We start from the raw sequence: 18553 nt of genomic DNA, 5'->3' as shown, positions 1-18553 counted from the left end.
CCTCTGTATCTTATTTACCTTTTCAGGTTTCTCTCGATTTTTGTGGTTGGATATCAAACTTTCCATTTAGCCCTGGTCTTTTCTGTGCAAATACCTGGAATTCTTCAATTTTGTTGAATGCCCATACTTTCCCCTGGAAATATATAGTCAATTTTGATGGGTAGTTGATCCGTGGTTGCAGGCCCAGCTCTCTTGCCTTTCTGAATATCGTATTCCAAGCCTTGCGGTCTTTTAGCGTGGAGGCTGCCAGATCCTGTGTGATCCTGATTGGTGCTCCTTGATATTTGAATTGTTTCTTTCTGGCTTCTTGTAAGATTTTTTCTTTTGCTTGGAAACTCTTGAATTTTGCAATGATATTTCTTGGTGTTTTCCTTTCTTGATCGAATGCCACAGGTGTTCTATGAATCCTTTCAATGTCTATATTGCCCTCTTGTTGTAGGACTTCAGGGCAATTTTGCTGAATTATTTCTGTTAGTATGGTGTCCAGGTTTCTATTAATTTCTGGTTATTCTGGAAGACCGATTATTCTCAAATTTTCTCTTCTAGACCGGTTTTCTTGGTCTGTCACTCTCTCATTGAGATATTTCATGTTTCCTTCTATTTTTTCAGTCTTTTGGCTTTGTTTTATTTGTTCTTGTTGTCTTGAGAGATCATTAGTTTCTACTTGCTCAATTCTAGCCTTTAGGGATTGATTTTCAGCTATAATCTTTCGGTTTTCGGCCATAATCTTCTGGTTTTCGGCCATAATCTTCTGGTATTCCTTTTCAATCTGGTCATTTCTGGTGTTCAATTTGCTTATCAGTTCATTTGGTTTCTGAGCCTCACTTTCCAGTTGCAAGATTCTACCTTTTAAACTGTTATTTTCTTGCCGGATCTCTTCCATTTTCCTCAAAATCTCAGTTTTGAACTCTTCCATAGCTTGTGAGGAGTTTTCCTTATTTGAGGAGGGTCTGGATGCTTGTTTGTTCTCCTCCTCTGTTTGCTCGGTTGTCTGGATTTTCTCTGTGTAAAAGCTGTCGAGTGTTAAAGACTTCTTTTTCTTGTTATTATTCTTTCTCTTCTGAACTTCCTGAGACTGAGTAGCCATCATTAGCCCAGCAGCTTCTCAGATTTATCCTCGCGCTCAATGTCTGTCCGCGATCTATTGGCTCCTGAGGTCTGAGTTCTGGTTTTTTCCAAGGTCAAGTCCCCTGGTGGGCCCCCTTGCTTGATCCTCTGCTGGAGGTTTCTTTACAAGTCTCGGGGTGCTGCTTCCACAGTCGTATACCCGTCCACACTGGTTCCCCACTTAGGCTTTAGTTCCTGGCTGTGTCTGCCTCCACCCACGCCTCCTCAGTGCCTGTGCTCTGCGCCCAGCGTCCTGCTCCCGTGCTCAGATTTCGCGTGCGTTTTTTGGCTTAATGGGGTCCTAAGTCTTGCTGCTCTCGGGAACTGGTCCCGGAGCTGCCAATGACTCGATGGGTGCCCCAAACTTGCTCTATTTCTTTTTAGCTGGCTTTGTAGCTATAGATGTGTGTGGAGGGGGTGGGGGTGGGGTGGTTGCTCAGCCTGAGATTTCGTGAGGGCTGTTTCACCCCTTTATAGCATGGAAATGCCTCGATTCCATGTACCTTCCACGCTGTGCCCTGTTGTGGGGGTTCCTCCGTTCGTCTGGACTTGTTTTTATGTCCCCTTGAGGAGTTTTGTGTGTTTCGGTCAGGAGAGGTTAAGAGCTGCTTCTTAATCTGCCACCATTTTAACCCGGAAAAAAAATTTCCATTCTTATATAGCCTTTTCAGTCAGTAATCCAACAAGCACTTACTAAAGTCTGCGTACCTTTCTATCCTTTCAAGTTTTATCTCAAACACAACCTTGTTACATAAGGCCATTGAAGACTCCCTCTCTTCCCACTGTATGAACCACTCTCAAACCCCCATTACATTGTATATACTTAAATGTACGTATTGTCTCTCCCAAAAGAAATCTCCCCGAGACAAAGATTTACATGTCTGTACCTCCATTGTACAGTACAATATCTGGGAGGCACTCAATAAATGATGTGTTTAAGTACTGGGCACTATGCTAAGTTAGTGATACCAAAACAAAAGTAAGACAGTCTCTCTCTCTGTGCTTAGGGAGTTTACATTTTACTGAGGAACAACATGATGTTCATAAATGAATGAGTCTAAGACATATACAAAAATAAACAATGATGAGGCCTGGGAGGCACTAACAAATGAGGAGATAAGGACACAAAGTACTTCTTTCCTAACTACCTTGTTAAGTGAGGTAGTGTGAGTATAATTATTTCCATTTTAGAGACTGTAAGCGATTCAACTCCAGACCTTCTGATTCCAAGGAGTATAATGTAACAGAAAAGCATAATTTTCTTGAGGTCTTGGGAAAGAACTTTTTCTAATTCCCAATTATTTTAATTTGAGAGAATAAAACCAAAAAATCAGCAACCTATATTGGAAATGCTACTGAGAGAATCAGTATACATACCAGGGTTTTAGTTTTGAACCTGATACTTAAAAGCTGTTTAATTCCCAGAAAGTCACCTAATCTTCCTTGGCCTCCACCTTTTTATCTGTAAAATGAGGATTGGACAAGATCTTTAACATCCTTTCCAGCTCTGTTTTTTTGACCTTCACTTTTAGGATATAAGTTAACATCAAAGTAATATGATCTTTTCTTGACCATTATTGGTAATTAAAGTATTTTTCTAACTGCAACATGTTAAAAAAAATTTTTTTTAACAGTGTTTATTCCACAAAAGCTACTAGGAAAGCAGTTTGGCAGAAATTAGGCTAAGGCTAATGTCGCATGTTGATCCAAATGTATACATGATCTAGATATGTGTTATCATAAACAAATTAAAAGGGGCAGCTAGGTGGCTCAATGGATTGAGTATAAGGCCTAGAGATGGGAGGTCCTGGGTTCAAATCTGAACCCAGGTACTTACTTTGTAGTTGTGTGGCGGCCCTGGGCAAGTCACAACTTCAATTGCCTAACCCTTACTGATCTTCTGCCTTGGAATTGATACTTGCATGATTCTAAAGCAAAAGGCAAAGTTCTTAAAAATAAACAAATTAGAGGAGAAAAAACAAAAACACCATTTGAAACTATGGATAGGAGAAGAGCTCATGACTGACCAGAAAAGGATAGAAATGAGCAGAGAAAATAAAATGGATAAATCTTTTTGCATAAAATTGAAAAGTTTTTATACAAACAATCATTTATTAAAATTAGAAACAGTAAAATTGAGAGTAAATCTTTGCATCACATTTCTCTGCTAAAGATATATAAGGAACTGATTCGAATATGGCTATTCCACAATAGATCAATGATCAAAGAATACGGGTAAGCAGTTCTCAAAAGAAATTCTCATTCATTACCTTATTCTGGCTTCAGTTTCCTCCCTTTGGTCTGGACTGTAGTCAAGCAATTCAACTATACACATTCCTTTATCACAGACCAGCCAGTACTTTCATTCCTGGATCAGTCTCCTTTACATATACAGTATCACTTCTGTGCAGCTGAATGCCTTTGGAGAAAGTAAAGAAATTCTGCTGCCTAGGACCACTACAAATTTATATGACCTAATCTAAGGTAGGTCCTTCTTGCTACTTTTATTCTTCCTTAATTGGCAATCCTTCTCAGTAGCTTTTTCAAATCTTTTTTCTTGTCTACAATACCACCCCTGATCCCTTTTCTGTGAGCAAATGATCTTGTGTCCTGCTTTACCAGAAAAACACAAGCAATTTATCTTTAGTTCTTATATCTCTCTTGCTCCACATCTTTACATCCTCACCCCCTCCCTTGTACATGGCCATACTGCCTATTAAATGTCTCCATATGGATGATTTACAGGCTTCTAAAACTTAGCACATTCCAAACAGAACTGATTATCTCACCCTGATCCCCTCCTCAGTCCCTACCAATCTGCCAGTCATTGGAGTTCTCTCAGTTTAGCAGAACATCTTTCCAGTTATTACCCTACCCTGGTTCAAAACTCCACAGCTATACACTCCCAAAATATCTCTTGCACATATTAACTTTGTTCCATTCACATTGACATCATCCTACTTCAGTCTCTCATCACTTCTCAATTGGAGTATTTTAATAGTTTCTATTGCAGTGATGGTGAACCAATGGCACGGGTGCCAAATATGGCATGCAGAGTGCTCTCTGTGGGCACTCAGCCACCCTTCCTGCCCATCCCCCACTTCCAGATTTGTTACTAGAGAGGCAGAGGGACTCAGGCTGAAATGCTCCCTTCCCCCTCTCCATGGTGCCTGATATTTTTTTTTCATTTCACCCACCCCTCCACCCAACAGCCCAATGGAAACACTTTCTCCCTACCCTGGGAATCAGGGCATACCCAGTATGTGGTTGGGGGAGAGGCACAGCACAAGGTCTGGGGGTGGGAGTGGGGGGCAGGGCCCAGCTCTTTATCTCTAAAAGATTTGCAATCACTGTTCTATTGATCTCCTAGCTTCCATTTTAACCCCTCTCCAGTCCATCCTCCACACAGAGGTCAAAAGAGTCTTTCTTAAAGCAATGCTCAAAAAACATTCAGTGGCTCCTTGATGCCTCCAAGATAAAAACATAAAGCCCTCAGCATGGCACTAAGGTCTTCCACAATCTGGCTTTTATAACCTTTCTAGTCTTATTCTATATTACTCCCTTCAAAAACAGAGTTCAAGACTTTCACTGTCCTTTAAATACACATCCCCCATACTTTTTTTAAAATCACAAACACTAGTTGAAAAGTTAAAAAAAACCTAGTTTCTAAAATAATTAAATGAAATATTAAAATAATGGATAGATACCCATGCAACTAAGTTTTGGATAGATATCCAGGTAATTTTTTTTTTTTTACCAATTACCATGTGTTAACTGACATAAAAAGTAATCCTTTCAAGAGATCATTTTTCTTTTTTTCATTTTATTATCTCAAGGTAGGAATGGGGTATGAAGTTTCTGTAACAACTGCTATTATTAGAATTTAATGTTTCAGTTATCTGCAGTGATTAACACAACCTAAAACAAAACAGTATTCATAAATGAAATGTTTCAGTAATGCATTTTAAATGTAATGTAAATAAATCCATCTTTCTCTTTTTTCAACAACTTAATGAATTTTAGAGGCACCCTTCAATTTGAAAGTGACAATGTAAATCACATGGAAATCTATCCTCACTATATCTGCAAACTGCTCCTAAGCTTATAAAGGAATCTGTGGTTTGGCAAGCTGATGGAATAATAACATAGTGCCTTCCCATAGTATGAAAAGGAGTTCTTTGTATACCCACTTAGCAGCATTGCTGAAAACACTATTTCCATTTTTTCTTATATCACAAATTTTAACTATATTTAATTTCCCTAGTGCTTAGGAAAACTAAATAGTTCTAAGTCTATTTAATACTTAAAGATGGAAAATAAAACTTGTTTTAGCACCAAGATGATATAACAATGATCCTCACCTGTGGCTTCAAGGTACTTTTGCTATACTTAAGTGAACATCTCCTTTTCAATTCAATTAAGAAAGACACATGCAATGACTAGGATTAAGCATTAGTGATAAGATGAAATAAAGACACATTCTGTTGTCAAGGAACTTATATATTCAGGAGGGTGAAAGATAATATGTACACAAAATCATAATATAAATTGTAATAAATGCACAGGAAAGGTACAAATAGAGTGGTAGAAGAGATCCTAAAAAGGAGCGATCATTTATAGATGCTGGTGGTGGGGCAAAATCAGGTAAGATTTTATGAAAAAGGAAAGGTTTTAGCTTGGCCTTGAAGAGAAAGATTTTAGAAGGCAGAGGATAGGGAACTAGAGGTGGAAGCTTTCCAGGTATGGGAGACAGTATGTTTTAAGGCATGGAAGCAAGAAAGAGCAGAATGAAATAGGAAATAGCAAATGATTTGATTGAATAGAGATCAGCAAAAAGGGCTATCACAGTGCCAAGTTAAAGAACTGTTTTGAAAGAGCCAAAATGAGTGTGGTAGTTTGCTGACTTGAGCTCGAAAGCATAAAGGAGAGGAACAAAAACTAAGTAAAGGTATGTTGGAATTTGATTATGGAACTTTGAAAGTCATGCTAAAGAGTCTGGATTTCACATTCCATATGCAAAAGGAAAGTCACTAAAGACTTCTAAGTAGAGGACAAATACAACTAGACCTATACATTAGAAAGATTCTTCTGGAAAAGATATGAAGAAAGAGATTCTAATGAATTATTCTTGTTTTCTGTCACAGTATTCTCCCTAGCTACAATGACTTCCTTGTTTCAGTCCAAGCACTGTTTTTTCCTTAAAGACTTAAACTCCAAATTAAAAAAGAAAAGTGGGGTGGGACTAGTTTATTTGGAAGATTTCTTCCAGCTTTCAATTTCTACTATCCTGGGCTTTTTTCAAGCAAATGCCTCTAAATGGAATATTACTTTTACTTGATTCTTATATGTTTACTCATTTTATATCATTTATTTGGCCTCTCTCTCAGCATAATAATAACCAGGTAAGTTTATTCTGTATTGGAACCACAACAATACATAAAACTAAATACTTAATTAAAAATACAACCTAAAGACCATAGGAGTATATTAAAACAATTCCTTCTTCATCATTCAACATCATTGTTGAGAGGATAACATTAACAAAGCCTATGTTTCAAAACAATGCATTTAATACAAAGTGTAACTTGGGGACCCTGAAGATTTACTCTGATAATACCAAAAGTAAACCTAGAGAAATAATAAAAGACTAGTGATTTTTAAGTCCCCAGATTATTTTAAACTCATTGAAATTAAGAGACTTTTATCTGAAAGATATCATTTGTTAGATCTAACCCCCTCATTTTACTAACGAGAATGCTAAGGACTAGAGAGGGAAAGCTTGAAAAAAGAATAAGAGACCCAGGAAGCAAACTTAGTCCTTTGGATTCTTAATTGAGCTCTCTTTCTACCATATGTTTCTGATATACTTCCTTTTACATTTTCTTTTCCCTTTCTTTTTCCTTTCTCTTTTGCTTAAGTCTCCAGTTTGGCAGCAGTATTCCCAGGCAATCCTAATGTAAACTATAATTACTGTTGGAGGTTCTTTGTTTTCATTTGCTTGATTTACATAATTGGTCCTAATACCTCAAGATTTTGAACTGAGTCAGCCCTGTAGACCATGGTCAGTAACTTAGTCAATATTGGCTAAATCACTAAAGGAAACAATAGGGCAAATAAATATGGACCGATTTTGTCTTGAGGGGCAACAGATTTGCTTAAGAACTAAAGTGACCACTAGGGGTAAGTGTAATGCAGTATGGTACAATATAAAAAATTCTGGAGCTGGAAGTCAGAAAACTGGGGTTTGAATGCTGTATCTGCTACTTACCTCTGGTATGGCTTTGGGCAAGCCATTTCATCTATATTAGACTTGGTTTCCTTAACTGCAAAATGAAAGGGATTGGACTAGATGGCTTCCAAAGGTCTGTGAGAGTTCTAAATCTCTAATTCTGTGAATGAAGTTCAACCCCCATAAATCAGTGCCGGTTTAGGGAATAGTAGTGGACTGTGATGTAGCCATAACATCTAAAAATATCCTACATACTGCACTAAGGTCACACGGGAAGTGTAACTTACCAGGTAGAATATTAAGAAAGAAGGTAACATAAATGCTACTTTTTTGGAGCCTCTTGTCAATGAAGATATTAGGGAAGAGGTTATGGGGTAGGAACAGAAAGGGTTCTTTCTTTTTTTTAAATCGTTACCTTCTATCTTAGTATTAATTCTAAGAGAGAAGAGTGGCAAGGACTAGGCAAGTGGAGTTAAGTGATTTGTCCACAGTCAGAGACAGGAAGTGTCTGAGGTCAAATTTGAATCCAGGTCCTCCAGACCCCAGGCCTAGCCCACTCTATTCATTGTTACTTAACTGCTCCTAATGAAAAGTGATCATCAAAGCATCTAAAGACTCTTTAATTTTACAATAAATACAATGGGAACTTCCTATAGACAAAGGTATTTTCTTCTCTTATGGAAAGGAAATTTGTCTACTTTATTCCATTTCCTTTTTTCTTGAACAAATCTGTGATCTCATATATACAAACATTCCTTCCAACAATGAAAATCATAACCTATTCATTTAAATGTAAATATACACTGGGAAAAAATTTGATCAGACTATCACTGACAAACTTTTAAACATTTTCAAACAAATATATCATCTAAATGTGAAGAAAGCAGGTTTTTAGATTTTTTCAAATATAGAACCTGAAACCAACATCTTTAAATATACTTTGTTCTTACCTCAGGAGCAAACATGGTATCATAAGAAGGATTGTATTGGACTTCCTTAATGGCTGGGTCCAGGTGTACTCCAGTCTCTACATCTTCCTAAAATAAACCAAACACATGAACTTTAAATATCTGGCAACTACTATATTACTTTCACTTGTATAAGTTGTGGTTTTTATCTAGTGGATGGATAGGATAGTGATTTTTTGGAAAAAGAGCATCAAGGGGCAGCTAGGTTGCTTAGTGGTTAGAGTGCAAGGCCTCCACTCTTCTGACTTGAAACCAAAACTCAGTATTGATTCTAACATAGAAAGTAATGGTTTAAAAAAAGGAAAAAACCAAATTTTTAAATAAAAATTTTAAAAAAGCATTAGGGTACAAACAAAAACAATGTAGTCAAAATCAGAAGGGAAACAACAAATTGGGAAAAAATCTTTATAACAAAAAACTCTGACAGGGGTCTAATTACTCAAATATACAAGGAGTTAAAGCAATTGTATAAAAAAATCAAGCCATTCCCCAATTAATAAATGGGCAAGAGACATGAATAGGCAATTTTCAGGTAAAGAAATCAAAACTATCAATAAGCACAGGAGAAAGTGTTCCAAATCTCTAATAATTAGAGAAATGCAAATCAAAACAACTCTGAGGTATCACCTCACACCTAGCAGATTGGCTGAAATGAAAGAAGGAGAGAGTAATGAATGCTGGGGGGGATGTGGCAAAATTGGGACATTAATGCATTGCTGGTGGAGTTGAACTGATCCAACCATTCTGGATGGCAATTTGGAACTATGCTCAAAGGGCTATAAAAAATGCCTGCCCTTTGATCCAGCCATACCATTGCTGGGATTGTACCCCAAAGAGATCATAGATAAACAGACTTGCACAAAAATATTTATAGCTGCGCTTTTTGTGGTGGCAAAAAACTGGAAAAGGAGGGTATGCTCTTCAATTGGGGAATGGCTGAACAAATTGTGGTATATGCTGGTATATTGTGCTCAAAGGAATAATAAACTGGAGGAGTTCCAGGTGAACTGGAAAGACCTCCAGGAACTGATGCAGAGTGAGAGGAGCAGAGCCAGAAGAACATTGTACACAGAGACTGATATACTATGGTAAAATTGAATGTAATGGATTTCTGTTCCAGCAGCAATACAATGACCCAGGACAGCTCTGAGGGATTTATGGTAAAGAACACCACCCACATTCAGAGGAAGGACTGCAGGAGAGGAAACATATAAGAAAAACAACTGCTTGAACGCATGGGTTGAGGCGGACATGATTGGGGATGTAGACTCAAAACTACCACACCAATGCAACTATCAACAATTTGGAAATAGGTCTTGATCAATGACACATGATAAAACCAGTGGAAATGGGTGTCGGCATGGGTGGGGGGGGGCGTAGAGGGGGGTGGTGAAGGGGAAAGTAGGAGCATGAATCATGTAACCATGTTAAAAACAAATATTAAATGTTTTTAAAAAAAGCATTAGGGTAACATTAAAATTTGGAATATATTATATATAATATCTATTTACTGCTTAGAAGGAATTTGAGAAGAAAACTCAGAGAAGGGCAATGTTGGCATATAGCATGTTAAATTTTATATAAGTATATATATATTTTTTCGCCTACAACCCTCTTTTTCTGTTCTCTGTATGTGGAAATGTTCACATTTGCTAATGTCTGTTAAATTCACAACTTAAAAAATAAAAATAAAATTGTACAATCTTTTCTTCAGTTCTATAATTACTACAGCTATTTTATAAAACATGACTTGTTTCCAGTCCCCTATGATTAATAAAAATAAGAGTAGTGGTTTTTGAAGGTTAAAATGGCCAACAAAATCTGGCATATTTTTTCTCTTTCAAAATAAATCTTATTTTTTTCTCTTGCAAGTATAAAATATCCACACAAATTAACACTGTCTATGGTTTAAATTAATTTAATATGCTTTGATTCTTCCTTTTAGGGATGTGAAGTCAATTCAGGTAGAAAAACTCAACCCTGAAACCATCTAATGTTCTACTTCTAAACTGATAGAATTAGACTCCTTTAAATGAACAAAACTTTTCATGTACCTAAGGAAAAGCAGGCAGGGTTTATGTCTTCTAGGGTTATGAACTTGACTAGGTAGGTAAGACATATACATATTTTATATATACAGGTATAAAAAAAAAACTAGAGCAAGGAAATATATAATCAACTTTGAAGATGTGTGCTACAGAGTATAAATACCTGATGAATCAAGAGAATGGAAAAATCAGCTTTTGGGAATATTCTTATGAAGGAGTTCACAAGGAAGGGAATTCACACCTCTGCTCTTCACGTATTTATCAGGTATGTTCGAATTATTAATAGGTTGTGTGAGTAAAGTTCTCAACTTTCCTCTTTGGCTGAGTCAATGGAGAGAACTTAATACAGGGCACTTAAGAGATATTTACCCAAATAAAGCAACTGCTAAAGACATTCTCAGCATAATAAATACATCTCCAAAAACAACTTCTAAATATAGCTACATCCCTAGTGCCCCTAATCCCAAATCCATAAGTTATTTATTATGTTATAAAATATGGTACTTATATCGCCTGATTTGCTAGCTATAAAAGACTGAATATGGGTAAGATATATGAATCTTGTTCTAAACTGTTAAAACCTCCTTCCCCAAAAGAATTCAGGAATTCCCACTTCCCCAACAAATTCTCCTCCTCCTTTCCAGCTTCTCCCTCCCTTCCCCTATTCAGAATATAATCTCCTTAAGGACAATGACTCTTTTATTTTTACTTTTTAAAGTATTAGTATATCAAGTGCTTAGTACAATGCCTGGTCCACTCTAGGCTTTTAATAAGTGGATAGTTCCTTCCTTCACTTCTCCAGCAAAATATCCCCCAGCTCTTCAACCAATCCTCATATGCCTGAAGAACATTCACCATCCTAACTGACCCTCCTCTGACAATTCTTTAGCTTATTAGAGTCCATACTAATCTGTGTCACCTATAATGGAACAAATGACTTCAGATGCTATCTGCCCAATTGCCTCCCAGATGTCTTGAACTAGGTGTTTCCTAGACCTCTTAAACTTACAGTATCCCAAACTGAATTTATTATCCCCCCCAATCTCCTTCTCTTTCCAAGTTCCCTATTACTATTGTGGGAAGTACCATAGTACCATCCATCCTCCCAGTCAACCAAGATTCTCAAAGTAGGTGTCATCCTTAATCTCCCCTCCACCCAATCTATTGGCAATTTTGTGGCTACTCATAACTACTCTGGTAAGAGCCTCCTTCTCTTTATGCTTGAACTACTGCAAAAGCTTTCTGCTCAGTGTTCCTACCTCAACTCTCTCTCTAAATCCCATCCATTCTCTACTCAGTTGCCAGTGATTTTCATAAAATATAGGTCTGAAGATGTTATTCATCTATTGAATAAACTTCACTTGCTCCCTATTACTCCAGGATCAAATATAAAATCTTTTTTCACTTTTAAAGCCCTTCATAATCTGGCCAGTTTCTACCTTCCTAGCCTTTTGACACTTTTTATTTCCCTCTGCATTTTCTACAATCTAGTAACACTGATTTCTTGCTATTCTTCACAAAGCATTTGCAATTCTATCTTTTTACTGTCCTAGAATACCTAGAATTTGTCAGAGGATGCTGCATAAATATTATGTCTTGTCATTCATTTCAATTTAAAAAAAAAATTCATTTCCACACTCTGCACTATCAATATACCTAACTATAATGCAATGTTTATTTGGAAAAAGCTATGTACAAACCAACTTTTGGTAAACTGAAAAAATAAGAATTTTCTGGGAAATAGTTTATTTAAAGGAAATCTATGTTGAATTTTTTAAGTGTCAATTTTGAGTCTTTTATTTCCCCATCTGAAAAATAGAGGGTTAGATGGATGAATTCTGTGGGCAGGGCTGAAAGGCAGAATAAGTATACAGCAGCTACTTCTGTTATGAATAATAGACAGATCAATGGGGATGATAATATGTACTTTCTGGATCCTGCATAGTAGTCTTCTTTCAAGAAACTAGTTGAGTTCTTTTAAAAAGTGGTTATTTATTTTCCCAGCTATGTGACCCTGGGCTAGTCACGTACCCCAAATGCCTAGTTCTTTGTCAGTCTTCTGTCTTAGAACTGATACTAAGAAAGTATGGGTTTTTTTTAAAAGGATTTTTTTTTTAAGCAATCTTCATTTCTTTCCTCAACTCTGGCAAAGGTGACAACAATTGCTGAAAGAGTTAAAATTCAGGAAGGGGAAGAATGACTACATAATCTATAAACTAAATAAGTCCCTAGGTGCTGAGTTGACTCTCTCTCCCTTTTAAACCACAAAATTAATTCTGAGAACAAGTGCCATGGAATCATTTAAACCAAATCTACATAAAAGGAAATGTTTACTATTTCAGATCTTAGATTAATAATAAAAAAACAACACAGGAATGTTTTGCTGTGGGGAAACCATTTGGGGTGTAAAAGGCATTGTACCAGTTTATTCCTTGCCAAAAAATGTTCATTTAAAACCACAATAATTGTTCAAACACAGATGAGTATACCTCAAGTGTCCTATCTGCTTCTGATAAATTCTTCCATATTTTCCTATTAGAAGACATAATTCTGACCAAATAGGAAGGTCATTATCTATACAAAACATACAATACATAAAATCACAAGATAGTTAGCATCTTCCTTTCTAGCATATTATGAAATTATGGTTTCTAGCAAACAACTTCTAAAGTGTGCTCTTTAGAAGGTTTATTTTTGTCTGGTTCCTTGTTCACTTCCCTAAATCTCAATCTTGGACCACCCCTATAGTATAACAACTATGCTTTTAGAGTACAAAACTTTGCTATTGGGATAATGAGATTAAATCTACCTTGCACATTCTCAAATCTAATCACCAAAAGTGTAAACAACTCCACTTAATTCAGTGATTCCTATTCTATCTTATGCAGACTTCTCCCCCAGTCAAAATAAATCCTGTTTGAGGGCTTTTATTTGCACTATTCTCAAGAATGCCCTCTACACTTCCACCTAATTCCTTGACATCCACCTTAAATACTATCTCCTACATGGAGTTTTCTCTGAACCTTCTGGTCAAAAAACAATCTTTCCTTTTTCAGAATGACCATAGTTCTCTGTGTCTCTTTTTTATTGTGGCTTCATGTGAAAGCTTGCATTATAGTCATTTATGTACAGGCCTTAATTCCCTTACTAAACAATTACTTGGTTAAACTCAGCTAGGACAGAGAATGTATCTTATTCTTCAAATCTCCCTTTTGGCTGCCAATAACTAGCACAATGCTTCCTGTACATATGGTAGATCCTCAACAAACATGAATGCAAGTCAAGAAACAAAGCACACTTATACCCGTTTGTAAATTCATGCCATGTAATTCTAACCTAGCATTTCAGAAAATCACTTTTGTCTCTTATTAAATACAAGACCTACAAAAGTTATTCTGGAACTCATTATTCTCTGAACTTCTATTCCATCCTCCCATTCTCACTACCAACAAGGGAAAGAAATGCCACCCCAACTTGCTCATGTCTCTCTTCATTTCCTTCAGTTTCAGGTGTGTGTTTCTTGGTTATCTTCTCTAAAGTTAATCAAAGCACTGTTTCTTTCAACTTCGGATAAACTTTGCTCCCACATATACTTTCTTCCTTTAGCCTTTCTTTACTGGCTTTCCCCTTCAAATGTGTAGAACTAGATTGTTGCTCCCTTATGACTTTCCTATTTTTCTCTTTTTTCACCATTAACCTTTCTAAAAAGACAGTTTACATCTACTGTCTCTCCTTAACTCCCTGCCATTTGGTTCATTCTATTGAAATAACTTAGTTGGTTTTGTTGCCCTTTGCAAGGATCATGTGCATTTCTACTTCTATATCTTCACTTGTGATCTCTTCATCTGGAATACTTCTTCAAAACTTACCCATTCCTTCCACGATTAATCCAGCCCACAATAATCTCTTCTTTGGAATATCACAGTCTGTCATATGTTTTAGTATTAATTGTATAGTGAACTGATCTATTCTCTAATTCACTAGTTCTCAAACTTTTTGATCTCAGGAACCCTTTATCCTCTTATAAATTACTGAGAAATCTAAAGAGCTTTTATGTGAGTTTTATCTGTTGATATTTACCATATTAAACATGAAAACATTTTAGTATATTATGCAAATTTTTTACCTTGCAGATCCCTAGAAGAATTTCAAGGATGCCCTCCCTCACCACTTTTGTCCCAATCCACATTTGATAATTTCTGCTTTGATTATTTCATGCCTCCTAGTAATGTTTCACAATTAGCTTGTAGTCCCTTTAAATACATGGGTTGCTACAGTGATACAATAGTAATTTTCCAAGGAAAAAAAAATATAACTTTGTTCAAAAAGGATTGCTATTTTTTTTCTCCTTTGACAAAATGTATCTGGAGAAATAATAAGTTGTTAGTCCATAATTTTAAGTAAGCCTCTAAAATTTACTAGCTACATGACCCTGGGCAAGTCATTTAACCTTTGTTGTCTCAATATCTTCATCTATAAAATGCATATAATAATAGCACCTATATCCCTGGGTTGTTGTGAGGATCAAATGAAATAATATTTGTAAAGCACACAGCACCTGGCATAAAGTGCTAAAGTGCTATATAAATTTTAATTATTATTATTATTAAGTATTCACTCTATTAACTAAGTCAAAACCATTTGGAGTTCACAAACAACTTATTATCTACAAACTTAAAATTAACCATACTCTTAAATCCTAACTTTCAGTCTTGGTAACAACTCTAAGACAGAAGGACAAGCAAATGAGATTAAGTGATTTGCCTAGGGTGAGGTTGCTAGGAAGAGTCTGAGGTCACATTTGAATCCAGGTCCTCTTAACTCTATGCTACTTAATTGGCCCGGAATAGGGATTCTTAATCTGGAGTTGATGGTCAGGCTTCAATGGGTTCATGAATTTAGATGGGTAAAAAATATTTATATCTTTACTTCAATATAAATGGTTGCCTTTGTATATGTATATATACATACACACATACATCTACTTCTTTGGATATGTTCCTATATATTTCATGCATTAAAATATCATTCTAATATTATCTGATAATAGTTCAATTAAATAGCAGTTTAAAGGTGCATCAAGTACTTTACAAATGTTATCTCATTTTAACCTCCTAATAACCTTGGGAGGTAGGTAATATATTATCCTAATTTTTCAGATGAGGAAAATGAGGAATAGAAAGGCTAAATGACTTCCCCAGGGTCACAAAGCTTAAGTGTCTGAGATAGGTCTACCCACTACACCTAGCTTCCACAAAAGGACTTTCAAACCCTTGCTTTATGATGCAGAAAGGCAGTATGGTATAGTGAAAGGGACATTAACTAAGTGTCAGGATACCTAAATTATAATTCCAGCATTTTCCCCTTACAAGCTATATAAACTTTCTGGGCCTTACTTTCCTTATTAGTAAAATGAAAGAGTTTTAATTAAATCCTTTTAAATTCTAGGATTCTAAATCTAAAATAGAAATTCCTAACCTTTTTTTTGTTTCATAGACTCCTTTGGAAATATGCTGAAGCACATGGTAGGTGCTTCATAATTGTTTATTGATTGATTTTTAAATATATAAGAATACAAAAGAAACAAACTGTGTTGAAATAGCCAACAAAATATTTTTTATAAAACAAGTCAGCTCCCAGGCTAAGAACCCTTAGTCTAAAATGCTGCAAAACAGGGGCAGTTGGGTAGCGTTGTGGATTGAGAGCCAGGCTTAGAGATGGGAAGTCCTAGTTTCAAATCTGGCCTTAGACACTTCACAGTGGTGTGGCCTTAGGCAAGTCACTTAGCCCCCATTGCCTAGCTTTTACCACTCTTCTGCCTTGGAAACAATACATAGTATTTCCAAGGCAGAAGGTAAGGGTTTTAAAAAAATGCCTCAAAAATCACATGTGAATTAATTAAGCCGATTTCTTTCCAATTTTCTTTTAAAGGAAATACAGAATTCAAATGTGCTATACAACAAGTAAAATAGTATGATGTGCCCTAAGTTATGAATACCTGATTTGTAAACATCCTGTACATACAACTGGTTGAGTTGCACACTCCACCAATTTGTACCGACTTTACTTACATTTCCATAGGCCTTAGATGGTTTAAAAAAAAAAAGCTTTTCTTTAGAGTATCCCAATGAGACTGCTATGGAGTATTATTCCCCCCATTTTACAGATGGGCACCCTGAGTCACAGCTATTAAGTGTCTATTCCTTAGCATGAGGGACCATTAAACCAACATCATCAATCAATTCCACCTCAAAAAATCTCTCCTTACAGATACATTCTCTTTTGACTATTTAACTATTTTTCCTCTCATTTCCTTCTCTCCTATTTTAATTGCACTGCCAGTCAAATCTGTAACCTTATATCATAGCTGGTTAAGTGGGCTGGTAGTGAAACATCTGTATTAAGAAAAAAGAAAGCCTTTTATTTTGAAGTTAAATTAGTCCAAAGAACCAGCAAAACTCTGAACAGAGTGAATGCTTTCTAAACATTTTTTGAAATGAACCAGTGACAAACTTTTATTTCTTTTAAAGTGCTCCCAAAGTTTCCTTCTAGTTTAATTCACTAACAATTGCCCTCTGTGAGGAATAGTAAGGAGGCCAGTGTCAATGGCTTTTAGAGAATTGATAGGAATAAAATATAAGACTAGAAAGGTAGGAGGAGGTTGGATTATGAAGGGCTTTGAATGCCAGAGTATTTTGTATTTGATCCTGGAGATGATAGGGAGTCACTGGAATTTAATGAGTAAGGACTGGTTGGATCTGTGCTTTAGGAAAATCATTTTGATAGCTGAGGGAAGGGGAGAAAGAGTTAGATAAAGGTAAACAAGAAGGGAAAAAAAAAGAAGTGAAGGGGAAAGTGAGGAGGAAGAAAAGGAAGGAAGAAAAAAGAGGGACGAAGAAAGAAAGGAAGAGAAGAGGGGGACAGGAAAGAGGAGAGAGGGATAAAAGAGGGAGAGAAGGGAAAGAAGGGAGAGGGAAGTAGGGGAAGGGAGAGAGGTGAGAAAGGAGGAGAGAGGAAGAAGACAGAGAGGGAGATGGGTGGGAGAAGAGAAGTGGGAGAAGAAGGAAAAAAATAGATATGGGAAAGGGAACAGAGAAAGAGGGAGGCAGTGAGGAGAGCAGAAGAGGTGGAGAGAGTGGGGAAGAGGGAAGAAAGTTGGGGAAACGAAGAGAGAAGGATAAGGGAAGAAAGAAGGGGGAGATAAGTAGGAAAAAAGAGGTAAAAAGAAGAGGGAAGAAAAGAAGGGATGGAGAATATAGTTTGTGAACAACGTAAAAAAAAAAACAAAACCTGGGGCCAGGTCGTGAAGGGCTTTAACTGCCGAAGAAGGCAGTTTACATATGGTTCTGGAGACAAGGTTGACCTGGTGAAGAGGTCGGAGGCTAGGGGGTCACCGGACGCGAAAGACTTTGCGGGGGCTGGTTCTCAAATCTCGGGGCATCGATGCCCAGGAGGCCCCCTTTCTGTCCGAGGTGAGCCAGTCAGTCCACAATGCTCAATCACCAAGCATAGACCAAGTGCTTCCTCGGTCCCGAGACTCCGGGCCGAGAGCTCAGCCCAAAGGCAAAAAGCACAGTCCTTGCCCTCAAGTTCACATTCGAACGAGTAGACACCAATGCCCCAGGGAAGTCCCCAGAGCCGCCCCTCCCACGCCCCCGCGCCCAGAGGACCCCGGGCCTAGCTAACAATTCTTGCCACTACACCCCGACTCCCCGACGCCTCCTCACTCCCACCGGCGCTTGTGAACCCCGAGAAAACGCTCACCTTAACCGCCACCTCGGGTGCCGCGTCCACGGTTCCCACCAGAGAGAGCTTGGCCGAAGGCGCTTTTGTCAGGTGGATAAGAGAGTCAGCAGCAGGTAAAGAACAGCGGCCAGTCTCATTGTCGGAGTCAGACTCAGAGCCCGAGCCCGAGCCATAGGAAGCTGCTAGAGCGGCGATGGCAGCCGACATGACTGCGGATCCGACTCTCCCAGAGGAGCTCAGGCCTCGGCGGAAGAAAGAGTCGCGATCAGAAAGGTCCTGAAAACCTATGGTCACCCTTAAACCTCCTTGAAGTCCGAATCTAAACGAGTTCCAGGAGTTTTATATTACTGCTTATTTAATTTTTGCTCCGTTTATAAAATACAAGGGTATGGAGCATAATCACTTAATGAGAGAAAAAGGAAAAAAAGAACCTTTTTTCTTTTCATATCTTCCAG

The 18553-nt window shown here is 37.3% G+C and overlaps 1 protein-coding gene across 1 annotated transcript in view; it reads right to left on the bottom strand.

Annotated features, from left to right (window-relative positions):
- CDC40 (cell division cycle 40) overlaps nucleotides 1-18305 on the bottom strand; it is a 64697-nt gene extending 46392 nt beyond the window's left edge. Inside the window, exons 1-2 of the mRNA XM_044676697.1 lie at nucleotides 18117-18305; nucleotides 8287-8373 (exon numbers count right to left, since the gene is read on the bottom strand). Coding sequence (XP_044532632.1) covers nucleotides 8287-8373; nucleotides 18117-18305 — 276 coding nt within the window. The remainder of the gene's footprint in view (nucleotides 1-8286; nucleotides 8374-18116) is intronic.
- Nucleotides 18306-18553: the final 248 nt, after the last annotated feature.

This window comes from Gracilinanus agilis, chromosome 4, assembly GCF_016433145.1.
Source record: "Gracilinanus agilis isolate LMUSP501 chromosome 4, AgileGrace, whole genome shotgun sequence".
Taxonomy (NCBI): Eukaryota; Metazoa; Chordata; class Mammalia; order Didelphimorphia; family Didelphidae; genus Gracilinanus; species Gracilinanus agilis.
Note: the sequence above shows the minus strand (reverse complement) of the source record. Positions and strands in the feature narration are given on the sequence as shown.